This window comes from Mastomys coucha, unplaced genomic scaffold (assembly GCF_008632895.1).
Source record: "Mastomys coucha isolate ucsf_1 unplaced genomic scaffold, UCSF_Mcou_1 pScaffold6, whole genome shotgun sequence".
NCBI classification, from domain to species: Eukaryota; Metazoa; Chordata; class Mammalia; order Rodentia; family Muridae; genus Mastomys; species Mastomys coucha.
The window spans coordinates 72,156,745-72,177,014 of NW_022196912.1; the positions used below are offsets into that span (position 1 = coordinate 72,156,745).

At 37.8% G+C, this 20,270-nt stretch overlaps 1 protein-coding gene across 2 annotated transcripts in view; it reads left to right on the forward strand.

Moving 5' to 3' along the window:
• Mipol1 (mirror-image polydactyly 1) overlaps nt 1-20,270 on the forward strand; it is a 293,032-nt gene that overhangs the window by 201,369 nt on the left and 71,393 nt on the right. For both annotated transcript variants that reach the window (XM_031356719.1, XM_031356720.1), the window contains exon 9: nt 1,091-1,185. In XM_031356719.1, the coding sequence (XP_031212579.1) occupies nt 1,091-1,185 (95 nt within the window). The remainder of the gene's footprint in view (nt 1-1,090; nt 1,186-20,270) is intronic.

Genomic DNA, 20,270 nt, shown 5'->3' on the forward strand with positions numbered 1-20,270 from the left:
GCTCCCAGGAACTAAAACTCCAACCAAAGAGTACACATGGTGGGACTAATGGCTCCAGCAGCATATGTCTAACAGAGGATGGCCTAGTCAGTCATCAAAGGGAGGAGAGGCCCTTGGTCCTGTAAAGGTTCTATGCCCCAGTGTAGGGGAATGACAGGGCCAGGAAGCAGGAGGGGATAGGGTGGTGAGCAGGGGGTGGGGGGAGGGAACAGGAGTTTGTTTTTGTTTTAGTTTTTGTTCATTTTATTTTATTTTTTTCCTTTTTTGGTGGGGGGAGGGGAACCTGGGAAAAGAGATATTATAAATAAAGAAAACATCTAATAAAAAAAAGTTTATGCCACAAAAGACTGATAAATCTAAAAGAGATGGTAAAAGTTTATCTTGTTCTGTATATCACACAATGTATACATACATGAAAATGTCATAGCTCCCATTAATATGTATAACAAATTGTGCTTTATCAAAGCAAACTGGATTTAAAATTTTGCAGACTTTATTGCCTATTCTTTAAGATAATATCCTTGAGCAAAGTGTGCCTAGCAGCGAAAGCCTGTCACTGTACTTTTAGGAAGAAATTTCCCCTTGCAGAAAAGGAGTTGACAGGGTTAACTTGTATCTGTAAGAATCAGGCCATAGTTTTGTGTACCAAAGATGGCTTGACAACATACTTAAAATTTCCTGAGTTTTACTGTTAATAAAGTTAAAAGAAAATCTAGTGAGAGCAGGCAGTGGAGCCATATTAAATTGTATGTGAAATACCTGCTGTGCTTATCTCCCCTCTAGATGCTTCTCTGAACCCATGTTCCACATTCTGATCTATGTGTATAAAGTTAAACATTGCAGAAAGGCAGAATCCGATAGCACAGATAAAATAAGGTTGAAGTTTAGTAACCAGCAAAGTGAGTAGACTTACAACATTTGTGTCTTTGGTATTTCTGTTTCCAATGTATTTAGACTACTTTGTGGGAAATTGAAACTGAGAAAAATCTGGCTAGAACTTTAAACTTACTAAAAAGGTTTAACAGTCATATTTCATCCTGTACTTTAACATACCCAAATTAATACCCAATTTTAAAACAATTACTTGCAGGCAAAATTATTATCAATGCAGCAAGCCAGAGAAACTTCAGCTGAACAGTACAAAAGGCTGGAAGAAGAAATCCAGACATTACGGGTGTACTACAGGTAAAACAGTTTATACTTCAAGGAAATATTTTTTGAGAAACTCCTGTATCTGATGTTGTAATTTTGAGTGGAGAAATTTGTCAATGAAATTAAACTCTGAAGATTTAAAGCATTTTTATAGTTTGTAAATTACCTAAAATATTAATTTAATCCTTTGTTTCTGTTTGGGAAAACATGTTTATACCATTAAAATTAACATAATTCATTTACATAACCAGTTGTCTAAGTGACAACCTGGTTAGTTGAAGTATTTGCTCATCTTAATGCTATCTCAAAAATTATGTGTTTGGGGTTGTGTGTGTGTGTGTGTGTGTGTGTATATATCAGCTTTCACCTTTTTTTCAGCTTTCACATTTTATAATATGCTATGAGACATTTCTAAGGAAATGTCTCAGAAGATACTTAACAAAATTATTTCATTTTCATTCTAGGATTAGTTATGAAAATATATTTAGTAGTTAAAATTAACATTTTGTAGTAAAAGAAGTATTTTAGAAAGTGTCAGAATGCATGCTATACAGTAAGAATAAATAATTTTTTATGATACTTTTGTTTCAGGTTTCTGAGTGGTGTATGAGAGATGTATTTTAGGTTACTTGTAAAATATGGGACCTTGATGGACCATGGTAAAAGAAATAGTTTAATATATAGTGTCCTGTATGATTCTTGAATACTAAGCCTACCACTAACTTAAGTCTGAAGTGTGAAAATCCATTGAGACTATTGGTTTAAACTTTAATTGTATTTTTCCTCAAACTAATGTAGTTAAATGCCTAAAATATAATTAAACCAAAACAAATGTAAGTCATTGCAATAATGTAAGTATTATATCATGGTATATGTTTGTTTCATTATTATTGCATTAAATCTCAGCAAACCTAGCAGTACGTATATTAATAACTGCAATTTCTTACTAGAGATGCTTATGAATGCTATTTGGGTGATAATTACAAGTGCTATGGAATAAGAATACCTATCATTTCTGTCAGCACGAATGGCTTAAGCACTGCATTTGTTACTTGTCTTCAGGACTGTAGGAGACACTGAACCTCCTAGAGAATTCTTGAAAAGAAAATCCTAATATTTTCCTAGCAAAAAAACTAAGAAACCCTGCCTTCAGATTTACAGGACATCTGCAGTGGTTGGTTATTTCTATGGACTGAGTTATGTTCCTCCCTGCAAAGCCAAGCTGAACTTCCGTAACTTCTTAATGTGACTTTATTTGAAATGGGGTCATTACAGAGGGAAAGAAGTGAAAATGAGGTTATTTGGGTGAGCTTTAATCCAGCACAACAGGTGTTATATAAAAAAGAGAAAGTTTGTACACAGTCAGAGAGACACTAAGAAGATTCATAAAGACACATGGACAGAGGACAGCCATGTAGACTGCTATCAAAACACCAACACTAAGTTTATCTGGGAAAGATTAACAGCCAATACAGAGAGCATAGTGCATATGACACCTTATTTCAAACACCCTCTGTCCCTAACTTTTTATTGTTTTAAACAGTCCAGCTTGTAGTACTTCATTATAGACTTGTAGAAAACTTGTAAAATGCCACATTTGTTTGCGTGGTTAATTTGCTTGTCCTATTGTGGTCAGTGTCTATAGATGGGTGTACATGTAGGCAGACCCTAATGGTGAAGGAGAATATCTTGCTGTCCCCCTTTTTGTGGTTTGAATTTTAGAATGAGTATTGAAGTATTTGTATGGTTTTCATTCTATTCTTGGTTATAGCTATCATTAGAATCACTTAATTTACTTTCTTTTTCTTTTTTTTTTTATTTTTTGTTTTTTGTTTGTTTGTTTGTTTGTTTGTTTGTTTTGAGACAGGATTTCTCTGTGTAGCCCTGGCTGTCCTGGTACTCACTCTGTAGACCAGGCTGGCCTCGAACTCAGAAATCCGCCTGCCTCTGCCTCCCAAGTCTTAGGATTAAAAGCGTGCACCACCTCCGCCCGGCATTGAAAACCTATTTTCTTTTCTTTTTTTTTTTTTTTCCAAGACAGAGTTTCTCTGTACAGCCCTGGCTGTCCAGGAACTCACTCTGTAGACCAGGCTGGCCTGGAACTCTGAAATCTGCCTGCCTCTGCCTCCCAAGTGCTGGGATTAAAGGCGTGCACCACCACCGCCCTGCAATTCACTAATAAACAAAAGTTTACTTTCTGTTACCACATCCAGCAACTCACAGCTGCCTAGAACTCCAGCTCCAAGAAATATGATATCCTTTTCCGAGATCCCTGGGGTCACCAGCACAAGTGTATATGTACATATATGTAGGCATGCTTACACACAGAAAGTAAAAATGAATCAATATTTTTTTAAAGAATCACCTTAGAATTGTCTAAATCTGAGTTGCATAACCCAGCTCTAAACAGAATTAACAATTACTGCCATAAAGATACATTTTCAACATGCCTTTGCCATTTCTATCTGTTGTAATTAGCCATATACTGATCTTGCATAAATTAATCTTACCTTTCTGAATGAGCCACTGGAACTGCCTTCTGCTAGAGTTCGAAAGAGATGGGATTTAGAGTCCTGCAGAACAGCAAGCTGTCCAGTCAGTGATATTAGGCAGGTGTGAAAGATGTTAGAACAACTGTGAAAGCAGAGAATAACAGTGGCTAGCTATGAACTGTGGAGTAAATTCCAGATCAGCCTATGTAGTACCCTGTTCTTAATATAAAACAAATAATTAGAGTCCAGTAAATAAAGGAGTTTACTGCCAAGCCTGATAACCTGAATTAAGTTCCTGGAATCCATACCATGGAGGAAGAGAACCAATTCTTACAAGTTGTCCTTTCGCCTCCAAATACACATGCATGCATGCATGCATACATGGCACACATGTTAATATAAAAATAAAAGGATAAATTCTATAAGAGGTGTTTATTTCGGAAGTATCAAAAAAGAAACCTGCCCAGTTATAATTCACAGAAAATGCATTGGGTAGTTCATCTGAGAAGATTCATGTGCCTATCAAAATACAAAAGGTACTAGGAACCTTCATGAAATGCTATTAAGAATTCAAAATGGCTTGGCTGCTAAAGAAAACAATGTGACAGTACCTCTAAAGTCAGACATAGAATTACCATATGACCGGTAGTTCTACCCCTCAGCATATACACAAGAGATTAAAACAAGGGCTCCAGCAGGTGTTGTTATAGCAACATATATTAACAGTATTATTCCCTCAATAGACATAGCCCATGTGACCATCAACAAACAAATGAAGAAACAAAATATGCTAGCATTTATCTTTCTACATAGAATGGAATGTTATTCAGCTTTGGAGTGAAGTGGAATTTCAATATATGTCAAATAACGTGCATAAACTTTAAAACATATTATACTAAGTAAAAACAAAACAAAACACAAACCAACACACCTGGAATCCCAGCACTTGGGAGGTACAGGCAACAGAGATAGGCTCTCAAGGGCTTCCTCAAGTACGTGAACAAGTATTGTACGGTGCCTTCCATATAAAATACCTAAAAATAGGTAAATGCTTATAAATAAAAAGTAGAATGTACCTTTTAAATTTATCACTATACTATTGGGGGGGATGTCAAATGATAAGCAACCAGGAAGCCAGAAAATATTTAGACTTCAGACTCAAGGTAAGAGTCAATATTTCCATGTCTTCTATTTACTTCATGTGCCAATGCTACAACCAGACCCTGAACAATCCATCAAGATAGCTGAGTCCATAGGGCCCAGAAGAACATAAGAACTGTGGCCTCTGTGGCCTCTTCACAGAGGTGACATATCAAAGAAAGCTTCTGGCAATGACAGGATTTCCAGTGAAAGTGCTCACTACTTTATCATGCTTGGTGACTTTGTCTCCTTGGAACACTGACTAGTCTCCAGACGCCTCTGCAGACATGTTAGGGATTTCTCTGTACAAAATGGTGCATACCAATCTGTTGGTTGCCATTTTGTCCTACTGTCCTTTGCCTTACAGAAGCTTTGTAATTTTATGAGGTCCTATTTGTCATTTCTTCACCTTAGAGCATAAACTATTGGTGTTCTGTGCAGGAAATTTTCCCCTGTGCCCAGGTACTTGAGGCTCTTCCCCACTTTCTTTTCTATTAGTTTCAGTGTATCTGGCTTTATGTGGAGGTCCTTGGTCTACTTTGACTTGAACTTTGTACAAGGAGATAGGAATGGATCGATTTGCATTCTTCTACATGCTGACCGCCAGTTGAGCCAGCACCATTTGTTGAAAATGCTGTCTTTTTTCCACTGGATGGTTTTACCTCCTGTATCAAAGATTAAGTGACCATAGTATGGATACTTCATTCTTTCTTAAAAGGGGGAACAAAATACCCATGGAAGGAATTGCAGAGACAAACTATGGAGCAGAGACTAAAGGAAGGACAATCTAGAGACTGCTCCACCTGGGAATACTTCCCATATTCAGTCATCAAATCCAGACACTATTATGGATACCAGCAAATACTGGCTGACGGGAACCTGATATAGTTGTCTCCTGAGAGGGTCTGGTAGTGCCTGACTAATAGAGAAGTAGAGGCTCACAGCCATCCATTGTACTGAGCACAGGGCCCCCAATGAAGGAGCTAGAGAAAAGACCCAAGGGTCTGAAGGGTTTGCAGCCCCATAGCACAAACACAATATGAACTAACTAGTACCCTCACAGCTTCCAGGGATTAAACCACCAACCAAAGAGTACACATGGTGGGACTAATAGCTCCAGCAGCATATGTATAGCAGAGGATGGCCTAGTGGGTCATCAGTGGGAGGAGAGGCCCTTGGCCCTGTGAAGGCTCTAGGCCCCAGTGTAGGGGAATGCCAGAGCCAGTAAGCAGGAGAGGGTGGGGTGGTGAGCAGGGGGAGGGAGGAGGGAACAGAGTTTTGTTTTGTCTTGTTTCTTTCTTTTTCTCTTTCTTTTTCTTTTCTTTTTTCAGAGGGGAAACCAGGAGAGGAGATATTATTTGACATGTAAATAAAGAAAATATCTAATAAAAAAAAATGGTGCATACCACCTGCTGACTGATGAGTATGCCAACAGTGTGTAAAAACATTCTCACTTGGGGAAGACTGCTTTTCACCTGAGCAGTAAGAGTGGACTACAGTGCCAGAAGTATCAACTCATTCCCCATGGAAACCATCTCTCCTTTAATCTCTGACTGAGATCTTATCGATCTGCTATTACTCTGTGATCCTTGAGTGACAGCAGATTTGACCATGTGTTCTATAAGATCAGTCTGGAGAACGTACTATGAGGGATGTATTTCTGCCTTGAATGAATGAGTTTATTAAGTATATACCAATCAAAAGTAAAAGGACAAATACTAAGTGGAGTTGAAGCAACGGGTAGTTAGCAAAATACCATCGAACAGGAACTTACCACATTCAGCAGTCGTGACTGTACAAGCCTGGCTAAGAGAGCAAGTACTGCCAGCAAATTGGGCGCTTTCAGATATCCAGCAGAAATATGGGGGAGCTGAGGCCGTCAGCAGGAGCTCACAATTGGGATTTATCTCCGTGGATGAGCTTCCCAGAACTGAGCTCCTAGCTTTGTATGCTCACTGAAGATACTTTTATTTACAAGATGAGCAATAGTAACGTCATTTAGAAGTGGGTCACCTTCAAGCTGTCCTCAAGGACATTGTATTTACACCCCTGGGCTGTTTTGCTGTTTCTTTTTCTTCCCTCCTATAGTCTGTACATCAGCCTACCGCAAGAATGAGTATTAGAGAGGATGTATTGGCGGATACTCAGAATTAATGCTGCAGTCTAGGACAGGAGGGCCCTTCTCGCTCCCAAATTCTGCCTTCAAGATGTTTAAAGAGCACTTGACAGTGCTCCCATACACTGTGCATCACACCATGCCTTTCTGAACTACACACAGTAGGTCAAGGAAAAAGCTGAGAAAGGGGTCAATTTGAAGAAGTCTCATTTGTGCCTCCTGAGAGTACCACCGAATGGACTTATTCTGAAAATACCATGTTGTAAAACATGTTTGTGATTCAAAACATGACAGGTACACAAAGTATTATGGCGGAGAGGAATCGGATTTGATTTCTGAACTTACACATGTGCACGTGCACACACACGCACACACACACATATGTACACATACACACATACATACACATGCATGCATACACACACACACACACACACACATATACATATGTATGTGTGTATATATAGGGGCACATAAAGTCCTGTCCATAACTACCCAACACATTTTTATCTCCCTTCCCTCTTCTTTACTTCCGCTCCTCCCAGATACTTAGAATGACAAGACAAAGTGCAAGAGAATATGATTACTGCTGCTCCTCCCGAGGGAGAGACAAAGGCTGCAGAGTGGAGGGACTGGCACTGGGAATGAGGAGGGAGGAGTGCCAAGAAGAAAAGTGATGCTTTATAATCTCTATGGAAAGGGAGGAAATATTCAGTGTTTGCTATATAGTTTAAGCTCCTCATCTTCATCTCTAAGTAACAATTATTAAATCACTACATTTTCTTAGTGAAAAAATGAAATTAGAATACAGCTTATCTGCGGCTAGGGGAAGGCAGCGTAGAAAACTATGTCTGAGTAGTGAGAGTTGTACAACATTGTGTTTTACTTACCAACAGGGAATCAAATACTTAAAAATGGGAAAAGTAATGACTTTGTTGTTTTACCACAATTTAAAAAAAAAACATACAGACAATTTTCTGCTAAGATATTGAGACACGTATTTTAAATAGCAAATGGACAGCATCCCTAAGATATACAAGTCCAAAAAAAAGGGAATCTCTCAAAACAACTGAATTTAATCCTGCACTATCTGAATCTCGTTTAACTTTGTTAATTAAACTTAATCAAATCTGAACTAACTAATTTTAATTTTATTTAAAGAATGCAAATAGTATTTCTTGCACACTTAAATAGATGGTGCTTACAAATCCGTGTATGAAATGCAACTGATTCATACAGCAGTCCGACTTCTCAAAGCTTCCTGTATAATGGAAGAAAAAGAAAAGTTCTGTCCTCATGGGAGAAACTAATATAGGTAATGTATGTTCAGGGAGATGCATAGGCAGATATATCTCATAAATTATTAATTGTATCTATCCCAGGCTTAAAGAATAATAACTCTTCAGTTATTCAGATATGTTTACATTTACAAAGACATGTGTGTATGTATGTTTGTATATCTATCATAATATATGTGATTATATACAAGATTTTATATATATATATATACATATATATATATATATATGAGACTGGCTTGCCTTCATAATGCCAGAAAGTGCTGCTGGAAGATTTAAAACCTCATACCACTAACAATGTTATGTAGCTGTATGTACCAATACCAACAAGGAAAAAATGGACCCACTTCTGAAATAGAGGCAAGCTTATTATGGGTGTGATCAATTATTTCACTTTTGGATTTGGTGTCCATGCAGGAAGGAATTTACATCTGGTATTATAAACCCAGCCAAAAATACATGACTGTGAAATCAGATCCTAGTCACAAATCTGCTGTTGTTTTGATAAATGGATACAATGATGTTTATAAAATTGAAGACCCAGACATAACTCCACATATCTATGGACCCTTAGTTTTTAAGAAGAAGCCAAAATCCACATTGGAAAAAATACATTGTTTTCAATAAGTAGTGCTGGTCAAGCTAGATTACTGCATGTAAAAGACTAAAAACAGATGCATATCTAGAACCTGCACAAAACTCAACTCCAGGATGGTTAAGGACCTTACCACAATAGAAGATACTTGAATCTGATGGAAGAAAAAGTAGGCAGTAGGCTTGAGCTCATTGACACAAGAAAGGACATTGTTAGCACTGTCACTAAGAACAGCAATTAATAAATGGAATCTCACAAAGCTCAAACCTGGAGAGTGGAGAAAACAAGCAAGCAAGAGCAGCAGCTGTGAGACTGGTGGGGAGAGTCATTCTCTGTCATACGTCTGTCAGAGGGAAGTGTCGCAATACTCACAGAACCCAGAAAAAAACTAAACATCAGTAAAACAAGTGGTAAGATTAAAAATGGGCGGTAGAACTAAACAAAGTTCTCAAAAGATGAAACACAAGTGCTCAAGAAACACTTCAAGAAGTGTTCGACATCCTTAGCCATCAGGAGTATGCAAGTTATAACTTCTAGGTTTCCTCTTACCCTAGTCAGAATAACCAAAATTAATAAAACAGATGACAGCTCGTGGTGGCAAGGATGCAAAGAAAGGGAACACTTACTAATTGCTATTGATTAAAACTGGTACAGCCACAATGGAAATCAGTGTGGAGGCTTCTCCAGAAGCTGAAATCCTATCTACCACCGGTTCTAACTGTAACACTTTTAGGCATATAGCCAGAAGACTCTGCATCTTGCTGCAGAGATTGTTGCTCAACCATGTTCATTTTTGCTCTGTTCCTAATAGCTAGAAATAGAGAAAGGTCCAGATGTCCATCGCTATGAATAGATAATGAATATGGTACATTCATACAATGGAATATTATTCACTTTTTAAGAAAAATGAAAATTTCAGATGAATGGTTGGAGCTAGAGGTAATCATTGAGTAAGGTAAGCCAGACACAGACAGATGTTGCATGCTTTCAATAATATATTGATATTAGCTTTTAATTCTGATATGTGTCTTTCATTTAAAATATGCACATAGGCTAGGTAGTTCATAAGGGAACAGAGACAGGAAGGCTCTCTTTTATGGAAAGAGAAATAGAACATAAGTTAACAGATAAAGGAGAGACTACAGCCAGGCAGTGGTGGCGCATGCTTTTAATCCCAGCACTTGGGAAGCAGAGGCAGGCAGATTTCTGAGTTCAAGGCCAGTCTGGTCTACAGAGTGAGTTCCAGGACAGCCAGGACTATACAGAGAAACCTTGTCTCAAGAAAAAAAAAAAAAAAGAAAGAGGGGGGGGCACTAGATTAGGGAGATTAAATGAAGGGGCTGGAGGAAGTGCAGATATCTTAATTAGGGTTTCTCTTGCAGAGACACCATGACCAAGGCAACTCTTCTAAAAGAAAGTATTTAATTGGCATCTAACTTAACAGTTTCAGAGGGTTGGTCCATTATTACCATTGCAGGGAGCATAGCAACATGAAGGCAGGCATGGTGCTGGAGAAGTAGTTCAGGGCTTTACATCTTGATCCACAGGCAGCAGGCAGAGACCTGACATGGACCTGACATGGGTCTTGAAATCTCAAAGCTCACCCTGAATCATACACCTCCTCCAAGAAGGTTACACCTACTCCAACAAGGCTCCACCATCTTCTTTGTTTCTCCTTTTATTGAAAATAGTTTTTTTTTTACATAATACATTTATTACAGTCCCCCACCCCTCGACTCCTCCCAGTTCCTCCTTACCTCACCTCCCATCTGGATCCATTCCTTTTCTGTCTCTCATTAAAAAGCAAACAAGCTTCTAAGGCATAATAATATGATATGATATGATAAGATAAAATAAAATAAAAACTAATATATTGGAATTACACAAAACAAGCAAACAAAATAAAAAAGAGCCCAAGAGAAGTCACAAGATACAGGAAACCCACTCATTCACACACTTGAAAATTCCATATAAAAACAACCACTACACTGGAAGAGATAATATGTGCACAGAGGACCTGGTACAGACAAGTGCAGACCCTGTGCATGCTTCCTCGGTATCTGTGAGTTCCTATGAGCTTTGATTATGTTGATTTAGAGGGGCTTATTTCCTTGGTGCCCCCCATTGCCTCTGGCTCTTACATGCTTTCTACATCCTCTTTCTGTAGACTCCTTGAGCCCTGAGGGGAGGTGATTTGATGGAGAGATCCCGTTTAGGGCTGAGTGTTCCAAGGCATCTCACTCTCTGCACATGATCTGTTTGTGGGTCTCCTTCTATGCTCCCCTCTGCTGCAGGAGAAAGCCTCACTGATGATGACTGGGCAGGGTGCTGGTCTATGAATATAACAGAATGTCCTTAGGAATCATTTTAGCACAATTTTTTAGACCAGTTTTATTAGATTGTAACTGGGCTATCTAGTCTCTGATTCTTGGCCACCCAAGTAGCATCAGGCATGAGTTCCATCTTGTGGAGTGATCTTTAAATCAAATCAGATATTGGTTGGTCACTCCCACAAGTTTTGTGTCACCATTGCCCTGCACATCTTTCAGGCAGGACATCATTATAGGCCAAAGGGTTGGCTGCTGGCTGAGTGCTTGCATTTCTCCTTTGGTAGCGTGTGGAGTATCTTCCTGTACTAAAGAAGCTACATGAAAGCTGCCTGTAGGCACCAGCTCAGCCTCTCTATGTTCAGTGACTGATATAGGTGTTGTCTTCAGCAATAGGGGCCATGCTGAAGTTTGGGGAGAGTAAACTATACTCTTGGCAAGTAATCCTTCTAATCCTCTTCATACAGTTCATCAACTAGGGACTAAGCTTGCAAACATACGAGTAAGGTGGCCATTCCCATTCAAACCACCAGTACATCCTAGAGGGGCCCCCGCCCCCACATCCTACTTCCTGAGGCTGCCTGGTTTTTTCCATTCTTTTTGATGGTCCTCAGGGTTTCAGTCCAGTTCCTCCCACAGAATACTTGATCATGTTCCCCTCTTCCCCTCCCTGTCTACTTTCCCAATCAAGTCCTTCCATCCCTCTTCTCCCTCCCAAGTAGGACTGAGGAGTCCTCACTTGGGTCCTTCGGCTTGTTAACCTTTTTGAGTTCTGTGGATTGTACCCTGGGTACTCTGTACTTTTATTTTTGGCTAATATCTAATTATTAGTGAGTACATACCATGCATGTCTTTTGGGGTCTGAGTTACCTCACTCAGGATGATGTTTTCTAGTTCCATCCATTTGCATGTACAACTCATGATGTCCTAGTTCTTAGTAGCTGAGTAGTATTCCATTGTGTAAATGAACCACATTTTCTGTATCCCTTCTTCTGTTGTAGGACATCTGGGTTGTTTCTAACTTCTGGCTATCACAAATAAGTCCACTATGAACATAGTGGAACACGTGTCCCTGTGGCATCATGGAGCATCTTTTGAATATATGCCCAAGAGTGGTATAGCTGGGTGTTCAGGTAGAACTATTTCCAATTTTCTGAGGAACCTCCAGATTGATTTCTAGAGTGGTTGTACCAGTTTACAATCTCACCAGCAATGGAGAAGTGTTTGTCTCTCTTCACATTCTTTCCAGCATGTGCGGTCACTTGAGTTTGTGATCTTAGCCATTCTGATTGGTATGAGGTGGAATTTCAGAGTTGTTTTGATTTGCATTTCCCCAATAACTAAGGACTTTGAACATTTCTTTCAGTGCTTCTTGGCCATTTGAAATTCTTCTGTTGTGAATTCTGTTTAGCTCTGTACTCTTTTTTAATTGGGTTATTTGGGTTTGCAGAGGTTAGATTCTTGAGTTCTCTCTATATTTTGGATATTAATAGCTAATAATTGGAATTGTTAAAGAACATTTTCATTATTAATTTCCAAAGCAGCAACTCACCATGGTGACACACAAGTACAAGATGCAACTGACATCTTTAAGCTACCCTTGATGTGAATAAACTTCCAATACCACTGCTATCATAAAGAGCTAAGTCAACATTGACTAAGGATGTCGAAGATGGTCCAGCAAGACTGTTCAGTGCAGGCAGGACCAGCAGGAGCAGCGGACGTCCTGGACTTTGTGTTCTTTGCCATGGTGCTCTTCGACTGGGATGTCGCCCAGAAGGATACATGTTTACCTGCAGTTAGACTTTTAAATGTGGAAATGTTCCAGATTCGGTTACATGGGAAACAATTTTTTCTCTATATATCTTAAAGTACTTGTTCTATAGAGTTAACAATGTTGCTAACAGACATTCATTAGTCAAAATGGATTTAACTTTTTCTCATAATTACAAACAAAATCAGATCATGTTAAGCCAGATAAATATAATGTTATTGTGCTCCCCTTAAAATTCCAAGCCTAAGGAAGATTGGAGACACTGAAGATGATTTCAGCTTCCTGTCATGTTTTTAAGTTTTAGATGGTGTGCATTATGTTCTCCTTTTATGTGTATAAGGATTTGTGTCTATTAGTATTCTCTTAACAAAGTACCATTCATTTCTTCAAATGGCTTTTAAAGCTTGGCAGTTTTGACTGAAATCACAAATACACAATATTCAGTTGCTCTATAAAACAGACAGTTCAAATGTATAAGCATTTATAAATCTAGCTTTATTAGATATTAATCTGAATAATGTTTTGATTTACTTTAATTCATGAAAAGTCTAGTTGTTCTCTCAAGTTTGGCTAGCTATTTTGAACAAAAACAATTCCTAAACATCAGTTGTATGAGACAAGGTAAAAACTATGTGTTGTAGGTTGCTGCCCCTGGAGACCTTAGACTCTGACACACAGATGATGTCACAGTTTGCATCTTAAAGCTGAGGTTTGCTCATCATTTTGTTGGTAACTATTTTGTTTTTCATTCATTCTTTTCATTTCGTATAATGTTTTAATTCAAAACTAACACTACAGTAAGACAGATGGTGCATGTTCTTTCTAGAAAATGACCTTTGACAAGTAATTAACCTCTCAAAGCCTCAATTTCCTGACATGTAAAATACGAATTCTAGTCATCGTGCCTCACTGTCAGGAATAATCAAGTGAAAGGACACATCTGAAACTTGCTCTGCGGTACCTGGGTAGCAGACCCAGAAAGGTGAGCTATGCTCATCATCCTGACAGCAGTGTACATTGGCGTTCTTAACCTTCCCTTGAAAATCTGTTCATTCATATCGGAGGTTTGAGCTGGACGAGTGATTCTATTTTGTTCTGTTGAGTTTTTTACTGTTTCCAAGTCTGAATGCAATATTATAACAAGAGTATGGAATCACTGAAGTTTTCTTTGAGAACAGATTTTTACTGGACTTAGATTTGTTTGTTTTTCTCCTGGTAAGGCACTTTTTAAGACTCGAGTCTGGAGAGACAGCTCACTGGCTAAAAAACTGCTGTACAAGGACCTGGTTTTAGAGCCATAGAACTCATGGTAAAGAACAAGATGCTCTGTTGTGCATCTGTAATCCCAGCATGAGGTAGTGGAGAGGCCAGGACCTGCTGGCTGGCCATCCTGGCCAAAACACAGGGCAGATTCCGTGAGGGATCCATCTCAAACTAAAAATGCAGAACGACAGGAAAAGATGCAAACATCGACCTCTGGCCTTCACATATAAGGGAGCACACTTCTTTATACACACACACACACACGCACATGCACACATGCACGCACATTTATTCATGAATTGGAAAGTTACCAGGATGTCACAGCAATAGAAAAGAAGAGAACATGAGGAAAATAATCAAAAACGATTTTTAAATGTCATAACAAAATTGGATACCTTACATGCTATTTAAAATAAATAAATTAATTAAATCATCAGAATGAGGAATTTTTAAACCACAAAGATACATATTTTATCAAAATGGTGTCTTAAACTCAGATTTAGCCATTTGTGATTCAGTTCATTCTCGTGAGTTTTTTTTTCCTCTTTTTCTTTCTTTTTTTTTTTTTTTTTACACAGGAACAATTTAATGCTCAGAAATCTGTGGAGAATTATCAATTTAGCAACATTTATCCTTTTCAATTTATCAAAAGACTCTCATAGATTTCACCACTAATATTTCCAGTTCTCACTACCTTGTGTCTTAGAGTTTGGTGCAAGAGTTCCTTGTTGTTATGTCCTTTGCATCTTTGTGTGATATCATCCTATTTGCAGATGGAAAACAGAATCACTGAGAGGTGAGTGGGCATTTCTTAGATTACACCATGGCCAGAGATAAAAGCATAAATATGACCCAGTACATCCAATGACCTGGATATTCGGTGTACCTACCCCACCTCATTCTTTATACTGGAGGCAAAACTGGAATGTCAGCACTATGTTCCTTATTTGGCTCTGCCTGATATGTTTATTGCACAAAACATATCCCTAAGCTCATACTAATGGTGGGTTAAACCATTAAAAGAACATGACCTGCCTTGGAGTTTAGCCGTCTTTGTCTGTGTTCAACTCACCTGTACAAATTATAACCGCAGTCTGTGTCTGGATTTATAAATAGACTACCCTGAATATTCTTTTGAGAACTTTTAATCTCTAGCATTATATCATGTGTCAGGCTACAGAAAGGAAATAAATACTGAGCCCGACAGTAATTTTATCCATGCGCTTCATCATAATACTTCAGTTTTATTAGTAGGTTATAATATTACTTTGTTGTTTTATCAGTGTTGTCCCACAATTACCAGCATAACAGTAACCATGTTAGGAAGTAATCATTAACCAGATAACCCATCAGTTCTGAAGGATTTATTGAGAGCTGAGGACTCTGGGAGCCTGTGGACAATAGAGTGTCCCAGGGCAAGATGCAATCACTATTCTCATGTAGGAATTGTGCAAAAAGAAAATTTGTATTCAAAATCAGCAAATAATATCACATACTGTTAAATGAAGTTCTTGGACATTCTCAAGTGACAGCAGAGGAGAGAGCATTCCTGCTGGAATAGAGAGTTTTCTGGGACATCTGGAAATGAAGACCTGATTGAATAGGATCCTAAGAGAAGATTCTGTGCTCTGGAAGCAGAGTTCAAGCAGGAGTTAGTGGGCATATCATATCACATCATGGAACTGGGAGGAATTTGCAGAAATTTTAATTTAACATGTTCTTAATTTACAAGTTTGTACCTCCTCGGGTGCTTTGGGACCTGGATGAATTGCTTAAATCTTTAGCCATATAAATTATGATGAAATTTTTCTGTAATTTAAAAATGTACGTGGGATTTAAAACATAAATGAAATTTTGAACATTTTGGAGAATTTCTGGATGTAAAATTCAAACGCACAGTACTTGCCTACAGTGTACACAGCTCTGGCTTCCATTCTCATGTCAACAGCAACAAAAGGAGTGCAGGCAGAAGGAAGTGTACACAGACTCATGACGTCCCCTGGAACTGGCACCCCACAAACAGTGCCTCCCACCCTCACTCTCACATACAGATCTTCACTCTCTCGAATTCTGTTAAAGAAAATCCATATATTATGAAATATCATTTTATAATTGTTTGTGGAAAGAGTTTCTAGTATTTGAAGTTTCCCATAGTTTAGTCATCTTGGTACATCCTCATGATACAGCTAACATCAAGTTTTCAGTTTATCTCCTTTATCCTCCTTATCATTAGGGGAAAGAAGTAGGAGCCACATATATACATGTAGAATCAAAATTTTTTCAGAACTGGTACCATTCATTCATTCTCCATGTTTCTTTTTATATATTAGGTATCATGCAGTGTTTATCATTACTGTTATATTGAAAAATAGATTGAAATTGACATTTAAAAGAAAAATAAGTAAAATAAGACAATTACTTTCTGCAAAGAGTGTATTTTGTAACTTTTTATCTAAGCAATACTTATGTTTAAGGTATAATAGAAAATACAAGTGTAACCAAATATATAATATAAAAAGAACAAAAAATAAAGCCCATGTGCTCATCTGAGTAGATGTAGAAAAAGGACTTGATAGACTATGCTTTAAGAAGAACCCTGAGAAGATGAGGTGTAAGTGTGACCTTCTAAGCTGGGTGGGGAGAAACATCTATGACAAAGTAGTTAGCATCACACTTGCTGAGGAGAGACTGGGTGTTTTCTGTTACAGTCACACTCAAGACAAAGATTTCCACCCTTGTTCCTTATAAACCAGAGGCCACAGTCAGGGCGTGTGAGGGACAAAAAGCACAGTAAACTTTTTCTGGTTGGAAAATGAGTCAAACTTTTAGTGTTCACATATGACATAATCACTTGCAAAAATACTGATGAATTCAGTTTTATAAAACTTAAAATAATAAAAATGTCTGGTAGATTTTCAGCATAAAACCAATGTATAAAAATCATTTGTAATTTTATACACTGTCAAAAAAAATCACTTATTTTATCTTCGAAACATAGTTCAAAGATAGAAACCAGTGAAATATGTGTTTATGAATAAGAAGGTGCTGTGTAGTTAAAACAAGGGGACCCCCTAAGTTGGTCCAAAGATTCAGTGTGATCTGACCAGACTCTCAGAAACTTTGTTGTAGGAATTAGAAGCTAATGGTGAAGTAATCCTAAATTTAAGGATTTTACAAGACAAGCTGTTGCATTATTTCTTTTCTTTCTAGATACTATATTTTAGGAGAGTCTTTAAAATGACAAAGCAGACAATGTTAACTTCCTGCTTTCAAAACTTACTACAGAAATACATTAATCACACTTGTCAAAACAGTGTGGTAGTAGCATGGGTATTGACATCTAGGTCAATGGAATAATGTCTAAGTAGAGTTGAGAAATAAGCCTAGAGCTAGTGGAGAGAGAGAGAGAGAGAGAGAGAGAGAGAGAGAGAGAGAGAGAGAGAGAGAGAGGTCCCTAGATGCTCTCAGCATTAGAGTTTTCTGTTTTCTGTCTTCCAATTCATGACTACCAATAAAATGTTCCATGAAATAAAGAAAAAATTGTGTTATTGATGTACTCTACATTGAAAAACACAGAAAGGTTATGGAAACAGTAATGACTGATCTATATGGAGAAACACAAAATGTAGAGAAAAGATGCTCTGTTGCCAAGATCGCAGTTCTCTGCAAGTTGGTCTGTAAACACATTATTCAGGCAAAAATTGCATCCATTTTAATTGTAGATTTTTAATTTAATTGTGTTGATTTAATTGTAGATAGTCTACAAATTAAAATTTCTGAGACTGCAAATGACTGACAAAGAATTATCAAAGCAATTGATAAAGGAATCAGGGAACGTAGACTACCCAATTGCAAGATATAGTGTGTAGACTCTTAGACATCATTTAAGACACTGGAATTTGGAGAAAATACAAGTATTCATATATCATTGGAACAGAATTGAAAATCCAACACATCTAATCAGCTTGATAATACTTTCAATAAGAAGGTAGTCCAATTTGGATGCAAAAGTCTATTATTCAAGAAATACTGATAAAACTGGATAATTATAGGTAAAGAAATAATAACTGTAGCCATAGGTTCACAGATGTGTAATGTAAACCTCTTTGATTGGAACTTTTTACTGAACTTTTGATTCCTGAACTTAATATAGTATCTCTCTGAAATGCATGCTTGGTAACTGTTTGTGTAATGGCTGGCAGGCTACCCTCCCAGTTTCTTGCTGTTATCTCAGTGAGTGAAGCTTCTCACAGTTTGATGTAAGTGAAAATTATGTTTTACTTTAAAGCAGTGCTTGGTGGACACATTCCCCATCAGTTGGTCAGTTCTTCCAGTCACAGGTTCCAGATATGCTCTCCTGGCGCTGAAATGCTGAGCAATTTTATGCTGCTATATTCAAATGTATTATGGCTACAAGAGCTCCATTAAGATACTGGTACCTACTTGTCAAACTTAATAGAGAAACCAGAGGCTGATCCGAGTCTGGATGATTTAGTACAATTTGTTAGTGTTCTGATTTGCATTTTTCTCCCATTGGTAGCTAGAGTCAACATGATTTATTTATTTATTCTAATACTTTAATTCCAGTGAACTGTCTGTTTTCTAATAAAATAGATATAATGTGACTTTATTTTGTACAAAGAACTTAAGATACTGGTTCCTATCTTTTTGGTGTGGATAGCTAAAGTAGAGAGGTCAAATGAGTTGGTCATTGACATAGCAGAACAAACTTCAACAAAAGTTCAGGACTTGCGATGACTGATTTCATAAAATAGTCCTTCAAAGAGTTTGTACTTTTGAATTCTTCTCTAAAGACAGAGAAAAACAGAAGAGCTGAAACAAAGTGATTCTCTCCCAACACTCAATCACAGCACCTGAGAGAAATCCATTATGCGCCAGCAGTCCATAACCCTCCTGCCTGCCGCTCTTCCTTCCAAAGGGCCAGGTCCTGTATTGTTACCATTAGCAGCCCTTCACTTCATCTCTGAACATTTTCAGTAGCTCAGAAATCCTTGCAGTGAAAGTACAGTTGTCATCTGTTATGTGATCACCTTTTAACATCAGTGGTAGGGTCACCAAGGGAGTAATGCCGGGAAAGGCTTTCGGTGTTCTTAGAGAGCTTTAAATCATTCTTTACTCAGGTGCCTACACTAAGAAAATGGAATCTGAAGCCTCAGAATCAATATTCTAGTTACTCTTCCATGTCTATGGAGACCTAATCAATATTTGTAAATGAACATATACTGTATTTGTATACATACATTCCTATATGCCTTTATGTTTCAATCCTTGAGATGTTTATTTTTATATTTTTGGAGGGTAACTTCAAATTCTTTAGTCTGTTTTTACTCCACAGACATTCTTACGAACAGCCTTAAAAAACAGTTTCTGGTTTGTGCCAACAAAGGTAGGAATGGCAGCAAGATTACATTCTTCCTCTGCCACATTCCATACATGGTACTTGATCAGACAGGTTGCTGCAACTTTTGCCATGTTAAAGACATTTTAAGAATCAATCGCTTCTTTTCTTTTCTTTTTTTTTATTTTAATTCCCCCATTTATAAGTTCTGCAGTAGATTTCACCAATAAAAATGGAAGGAGAATTTTGGCTTTTGATAATCTGCAAACCATTGGCAAAATGCTTGAAAAGGCGTGCATATAGTTAGACTCTGTTTCACATAGTTGCATTTCTCAGGATTATCGCTGGTAAAATGCAGACCCATAGGGGATGCACATGCAAGTCACTGCTGTGGTTTGAAATCTGAGAAACAGTAGTATTGAGACTGTGCTCCCCAGGTACTATTCTAGAATTACAGTAGTCTTCCTTTGGATTGAACTTGTCAATCCTTTGCCAAACAGAATGTTCTTTGGAACAAGACAAAAAGATTTTGTGACTCCATCAAGCACTGACAGTCATTGTCTATTTGTGTTTGCCTCTCTCTACTGTCATGACTCTCTTCTATGATACGGCCATAAAATCCTAATTCTGTTCTTTTTACTTGGATCTCCTTTAATTATTTCAGCTTTCCTATAGTATGCTCTAGCAAGGTCTTCATGAAGCTCCTGACTGATTTATGGGCTTGCACTGTTGTCATCTCCTCCCCTCCCCTCCC